The sequence below is a fragment of the Magallana gigas genome, chromosome 5, assembly GCF_963853765.1.
Source record: "Magallana gigas chromosome 5, xbMagGiga1.1, whole genome shotgun sequence".
Taxonomy (NCBI): Eukaryota; Metazoa; Mollusca; class Bivalvia; order Ostreida; family Ostreidae; genus Magallana; species Magallana gigas.
The window spans coordinates 613,376-620,703 of NC_088857.1; the positions used below are offsets into that span (position 1 = coordinate 613,376).

Genomic DNA, 7,328 nt, shown 5'->3' on the forward strand with positions numbered 1-7,328 from the left:
CTTATAGACAAAAATAAGACAAAACCACACTTGAAAAGAAATTTGTGAAAATTAATTTCCATTTCTAGTATACGCTATAGTTTATTACCCTCCCCTCCCTTTATAATATAATTGTGGTTTTCGTCTAATGACAATTAAATTAACATTGATAATAGACTTCACCAAACATTAACATTACTAATTAAAGAGTAAACTCTTCATCAAACTGCCATAAAACTTGCCAAGTTTATACAGAAACACGTTAATATATTTAGACATTTTGTCATTAGCTATAGGTTAAGGACAGCCAGATGGCATTGTGACGAAATTTTAAATTTCAAGTTTGATTTTCAAAAATGTTCAAAAATTCTAAAACTTTTACACTATGCGAATCGTATTTAAATGTGTTGTTCAGCGGAATTAAGCTTAAAATAGCCTAAAGTGAATTATGACAAACATAAGATTGAATGAGGCCGCATTTCACGTTTTAAAGATTTTCTACTCATGACTGACTAACCATGCGTATTTACAACAAAGAAACCAACTGTGAATGTAAAAGCCACTTGATTTGCTCACACATTGTTTACATTCTATAACACTGTGTTTCATATATGATTTTCTTGCAATCATATCAATGCGCTTATTGCTATCTCTAAATACCAGTATGTCAATATATGAAAACTTAGTTTTAAATTCGTGTTAATTACATTATCGATAGTACTTTCTACCTTCGCTTAGATACCCCACCTATCGAAACCAAAAGTTCTGCAGTTTCTTACTGTATTATGGCGCCTAGTCGAAATATATCCAGAAGTAGAGCTAAGTTTTGAAAATCATCAATTTGCAGAGTTAATACAATTAATGAAATACTTTCGTTTTTGCATTTACGGAATATCGCCACTTACTGGCGAATCCTAGGGAAGTCGTACTAGTCAGTATTATTAATTGATGTATTCTAGTGTAACTAAGGCATATATTTCATTTCTGATTTCTGAGTAAGTGCATATTAACAAGACCCCATTCAAATATGATTCTTTACATATATTTTCATAGCATGCTTCATCACTGTGCACAAAAAAAACTTCAGCTGTTTTCCACATCACATTTTGTTTCTGTCCAGCAACCAAATAATAGGGCACGAGCCTTGTATAGCAAAGTATTGAAAGTTCCGTATCTCGCTTAACATCTAACATTCAAATTTTAGCTTCGTTAAGCACAATACACATTAAAAATGGAAAAACAAAATTTAAAAAAATAAATAAAATCGTGACCATGTCCGTTTTATACGTTTACATGTTTGCATCATTACTTATTCCAAGAATTAAAAACAAAAATTGTAACTTGTAAAATGTTCATGTCTCATATTCAATAATACGTATGTTTTTATAAAAAAATATCGGAACCCCCTCCCCCCAAACTATTAGATGTCATCTAACTAAGCAATTGCTTTTGACTTTAGAGGGTGTTCCACGGTATAAAAAGTCACAAAGTCTTACGAAACATTCTTCTTTGATTCCTGTTTTTGCACGTGAGAAGATCACTACAGACGATGGCGCCAATAACAAAGGTTATCACCCCTACCCCCAGAGTCATCCCTATTCCTGTAGAGGAGGCACGTCCGTCATAGCTTGATATCTTCTTCCTCTTAAAAGCAGATAACTCAGATCTATTCACCGCCAGGAATTTTTTGATTTCCTCAATTCTCTGTTGAAGATCAATTGGATCTTTGATGAAATTCTGTGACGCTAATCGTTTACAAGGGCATTCGCATCCTAAAAATACAGATCAAATATTTTTTTTTCCGGAATTATTTTCCCTTTCCGCCGCCCATCGGTAGCAAGAAACAGGTTAAGATAAGGTATAATGTTTTTTTCCGCTGCCAATTTTTTACTCTGTAAGTATGATAAGTAGCACTAATTTAAAGTAATCCGAGTATCGCACTACGTCATGATACGGATTTTACAATATTGGTTCGACTTTTACACAGCGTTTTTGATACCCGGTATTGATTTTGCTCTACATCGCTGTTGTAAACAATGGCAATAATAAGCAATTAGAACGGTAATATATGTATTCTATGAGAGATAGAAATGATTAATGTTGAGAAACTCGATTCTGTAAAAGTAAAATGAAAAACGAAGTTTCTGATTAACCAGGATCTCAGGTATGCTTATATCTTCTTTGTTTTGACCCCCCCCCCCCCCCGAATTTTTTTTTCTTTTACTAAAACCGGTTTAAATTTAGAGACAGAAGCTATTTCGAATTTAATCAATCGTCAATTAATTAATGTTTAAATGATATCTAACATTGTTGACAGATCTAGGCAGAAAACTGTAGCAAAAAGTGACTTTTACGGATTTTTCGTCAGGGTCTACTTGGTTTAGAGCCTATCGCGTGAAAAGTAATCCGTCAACATATAATTTATTTTACCAAATCTTTTTTCTAAGATGTCAATCTACAGAATAAACACCATGAATTTAAGTTTGAGTCCATAAAATAGAAAAAAAAAACCAAACGCGATACTAGCATTGCAATTTTTGTATTCTATTTTGATACATCAGGTCCATAAAGCGTACTTACTTACAACAATTTGCGCAAAATTATTGATGAGATATGGCTTAAATAAATATTTATACTCTATTTTGTATGTTCAGTTCTAATTTTCCCAAAATTGGTAATTATTTTTATGAAAAACGGACGTCTGGCAAATTTCATAATTGTCAATAATTTTCGCAAGGGGGTACACCCGTCTGAGAGATGATAACAAACAAACTAGCATGTAAACACACATATTTTCTTTTGTATATGTATTGCTAGAATGTATATTTATCATTTAAAGCTAAGCTTTTAATGATTGAGCCCATTAACTGCCGAGTATAGGACTACCTTAAACTGGCAGTTATATACTGTGTATGTTCCCATTCTCCAAGTTAAGCTATAGTTACAATTATCTTAATCAAAACAAAATGATTACGTTTACACGTTGGTTCTTCTCCACTCCATGAACGATTTTCCTGACAAACTCTGGTAAGATTTCCCGACTCAAATCGGTGACCGTTTTTACAGGTAAAAGTGACGTAATCGCCAACACTCAGCATAACGTTTTTATCAGGGTTTTGTACGTCAGTAGTGCTGGCGTTGTAAGCGTTGTAAGCGTCCTTGGGGCTACAAGCTTAAAAAGATATAAACTTTATTTACAATGCAAGAATTAGCGTTTTGATCCAATCAGAAGGCATATTTGTGATGAAAAGCTGACATGCGCTTACAATGTTCTTTAATATATTCAACATTGGGCTAACATTCTCAGAAAAGTAATAGAATCGGAATATCCTGGTAATATGTATATCTACACATCGTATCCTAAATACCTACAACGTTTAACGAAACTCTGTGCAGCGGTTTAAGAGGAGTTGCGCTTTCAAAAAACAGGACTGACGGATTGACTAACAGACTGAATGACTGATGGACTGATTAAAAACCTTATGCTTCTCGTAACTTTGTTGCGTATGGTATAAATATCATTTATAATTTAATAAAAAATTAAGTGGGATTGTTTGGCGTCCTGAATATCCAAAGCGCGTCATTCACGTAATTCAAAACGGAACAATTCAAAAATCTACTGTGAACCAACTTTTAATCGCTACGACTTATGTTCGCGACCAAGCTCTATCTAGACCTGTGTTGTTATTACCTAATCAAAGGGATTTTGTTGTTTTATTACAAATTAAATATTTGCGTCTATTTTGAGCTGCCGGTCAATAGACTGCGATCTATTGGACCGCCGGTCAATAGACTGCGATCTATTGAACCGGCAACGTATTTCAGAACGCGGGTATGTTAATGTTATATCCTTTCGATAGTTGTCAGGGAATGTATATTCCTTTACATAGACGCTGTTTTTGATACTTAGTGAAACCAAATTCAATGTTATAAAAAATGGAGTTCTCACGAACTTTGCGAAAAAATTTCAGACGCGAAAAAAAGTTGGTTTAAAGGTTGCATGAAAGCTTGAAATTGTAATAAATAGGAAAGAGCAAGCACATATTAATGTTTTCTTTTTTCTAAAAACTGTGTAAATTTTGAAAGAAGGAAATCAAAGTATACATTACCCACCATCAAAACAAGTGAATGAAATTGTGTTGTTGTTGTGAGTTAAATTTAACTTTGGTTTGAATTTATCTCCGAGTTTTACATTTCCCTGGTGACATATTAAAGTCAGGCTATTGTTAGGCCAGGCAACGATCGATGATAGAATTGCTGCAAAACAATGCAATTTTATATGTGTAAAATAATATAATAAATATCATACGAAAGAAACATCTATGCGATTACTGTAATTCTAGTAAACAATTATGTATTAGAATATTTTAGTGCACCACGTATTTTAAGATTCTTAACAATAACGTACTGTAGAAAATTAAACTTGGTGAGTGTGTATTACTCTATGCAGTGACCCACCTTTTGGGAGGGGGGTGTCACTCTCATTTTGCGAACATGTGCAATTAACGTCCTCAGTGAAGTTGAAGCAACCTTTGTGGAAAGAAAATTAGAAATAAAAACATTCATTTAAAACCTTAATTCCATCTATGGACATTGAATACAAAACTAGTAGAATATTGTTTTGGTAATATCATTGAAATGGAAATGTTTATGAATTTTGCTTTCAATTTTTTTAGCCGAAAAATTATCGTAAAGTAGAAGAATATCAAAATTATATACCCCATATCTCCACCTCACAAATGTCTAACACGTTGTTTTGCTGATCGACATTATCATTTATTGGCTTGGATTTGTTCTGATAGATGTACATTTGTTTCCCTTGGATACCACCAGGGAACATGATAATATTCTGGACACCGGGATGCTTTTCATTCTCTTCGTGGTACACGGGAGTCAGGGAGGTCAAACCTTCAATGTTAATATCCTCTTTGTTGATAAAGACATAGTAACCGTAATGGCGGATATCTGCGAAAAAAATAAATATACTCTTAGTAGAGTTTTGTTTTAAAGAAAGACACGTCACTTCTTTGCACACGTTTAAATTCAAATTTATTTGTTTTTTTAGAATTTTACTTTGGGTACAAACCAATTTTTTTTTTATTTATGAACAGTATTTAAATGACATTTACTTATATTTTCAATTGTGTGAGAAGCCCAGTCAAACTCGGAAATATTTAAAATTATTATGGATAGAAACATTTTTCCTAATGAATTTATCAAAACTTTTTATCAATATTTCCACATTTCACAATGCAAACCTATATGTATCGTATTCTGGATTTACAAACTTACTATTTTCTCTGAACATTAAGTTGATTTTGTATATGATTGCCGGGTCGGGTAGAGAAATGTTCCACCATGCCTGCGTGTGTTTTTTACTGACGTCTGTTCCTGCACAGTCGCCTCCAGAATGATTCAGAAACCTTCCATTGACTGCTCGATCTGCTGTCAATTCGATATTGTGGAATGTTTGATCATATTTGTAAGTTGATGATTGGTCCGTCCTTACATTTTCTAATCTGCCTAAATTACACAAACCCCGACAGACAGTAATGGTCGTCACTGAAAAAAAATATATATTTTGTAAATTGAGAGGTTCATATTAGAATTAAAACAAGAGACTCGGTGTTCACTTCAGCAATAAAAGCCAACTGACTTCATGAAATCAAATTCAATACACGCGCCATATACCAACTTATGCTGAGCTGCGCAACCATGTCTTATTTTTGCAAATAAATTGCCCCACGTAACTGATGGCTCATCTTTTATAAATAAAATAAAATGGCATGTCAACAGGACATGGTCAGCTATTTTTAATCAATCATTATAAGTCTAGGCTTTATTTTTACTATCACTTTTTCTTTGATTTCATACAATCTAATCTTAAAAATGCACATCTGAACAACAGGGGCGGGCATTTTAATAATATATGGATAAAAAAAAAGTGAACATAGGTATATCATAAGGTAGTATATCTAAAATACAGCATAAAAGATAAAGTATATAAACCATGCTTACTGATGTACATCTTTTTTAAATGTAAGCTTCTGTATAAAATTATACTTACAAAAAGTAGCTACCCAAAAAGACATCCAGCAAGACATCTTAAGCAATTCTAGACATGACCATAACATTTGGTTATGGAAATAGAAAGATATTACGCGTTATGAAGTAGCTAAACTGGTATCCGATAAGAGAGAGCATATGGTTAGCATATATGCATTTTAATAATTCATTCTATATATACAATCGCCCAATTTTACACAATGAAATTATCATTCTCATCTTTAAGTTATAACTTGCATAACAAGGTTGCTACTTATTGTGTATAGGGACACTAAATAGAGAATAAAAAATTAACGAAAATCCACTATGATGTCAAAAACCTTTCTGAATCGTGAAAAATAAGATTAAACTTGTTTGTGCATCATGCATCATAAAAGCCCTTACTTCACCGAAGTCAAACTATGTTGCTTCAATACTTTATTTTTTTGACAATATTTACACAAGAATAATCAAAGTAGTGAAACTACTGAGAGGCGCTGGGTTCTGTATGATCGCTAAAGACGATGCTTCAAGCAAAAATATCACTTCAACACCTAGAGTCATTTCTAAAATTCTTAATAAAATGGAAGATGTAAGGTGTGCAGCTATGTCAGATTTTTAGACGCATAAATATCCCGCGTATAGTATACTATTACAAATTGGGTCATAGTTATATTATTAATATTTCTGATGGGGAGACTGGACTATCATTGTTTGAAATTGCCTACTTCCAATCTTTTTTTTCGGTTTCATAAATCTCTTTTGATGGACTATTGGGTCTTTTATGAAACTTTGTGATGTTAATCTGATGTTGATTCTAATATTTTTTTGGTGATTGGTTTCATTTCAGGGATAGTCAGACTTTTGATGAACATGCTGCGCTAGAAAATCGATGATATGTCGAGACTGGTTATTACTAAATATTAACGGTAAAGTTAAAAAAATGATTTTGGTAATTAAAGGTGTTTGAATGAACTTTGATTACACTAGGAAACACGCCTCTAAAACAGGTTAAACATACACTGGCGGGAGTTTATTTTTCTCGAAGGTGATTCGATTGTTCATACGCAGGCAAATTGCATATGAAAAATTTAAAATCGTCATTCTGATCAAACTAATTTTTCCCTATAACCTCTGTTGAATAGCTTGAAATGGTGATGCCGATTTCGATTTTTCATTTATTTCATTTTATTTTTTTTTTTTTGTGAAATGTTTGAGGACGGTTATTTCGTTATGTAGATAAGCTGAATAATGAATAGACAAGGTTGACGAATTTGTTTTTAAAAAAAACCCAGAAACATGCA

General features: G+C 32.8%; 1 protein-coding gene across 2 annotated transcripts; it reads right to left on the minus strand.

Annotated features, from left to right (window-relative positions):
- Positions 1-395: 395 nt before the first annotated feature.
- Positions 396-6,185, minus strand: LOC105320538 (uncharacterized). 2 transcript variants are annotated; one of them, XM_066085633.1, is made up of 7 exons: positions 6,047-6,185; positions 5,272-5,541; positions 4,699-4,944; positions 4,438-4,509; positions 4,093-4,236; positions 2,954-3,151; positions 396-1,751 (listed from the first exon to the last, which is right to left on the minus strand). In XM_066085633.1, exons 1-7 carry the CDS (start codon positions 6,111-6,113, stop codon positions 1,462-1,464), a joined length of 1,287 nt encoding a protein of 428 aa, XP_065941705.1. In that variant the 5' UTR covers positions 6,114-6,185; the 3' UTR covers positions 396-1,461. The 2 variants fall into 2 exon arrangements, with proteins under 2 accessions (XP_065941705.1, XP_034313602.2); XM_034457711.2 differs by lacking the exon at positions 2,954-3,151 and having other exon boundaries at positions 6,047-6,180.
- Between the last annotated feature and the right edge of the window lie 1,143 nt (positions 6,186-7,328).

Coding starts and splice junctions, on each gene's coding strand:
- LOC105320538 (XM_066085633.1), bottom strand. CDS start 6,113: ATGTTATGGTCATGTCTAGAATTGCTTAAGATGTCTTGCTGGATGTCT. Junction 4,510..4,698: donor TTGTGAGGTGGAGATATGGG/GTATATAATTTT, acceptor CTTTCCACAAAG/GTTGCTTCAACTTCACTGAG. Junction 4,237..4,437: donor TGACACCCCCCTCCCAAAAG/GTGGGTCACTGC, acceptor ATTGTTTTGCAG/CAATTCTATCATCGATCGTT.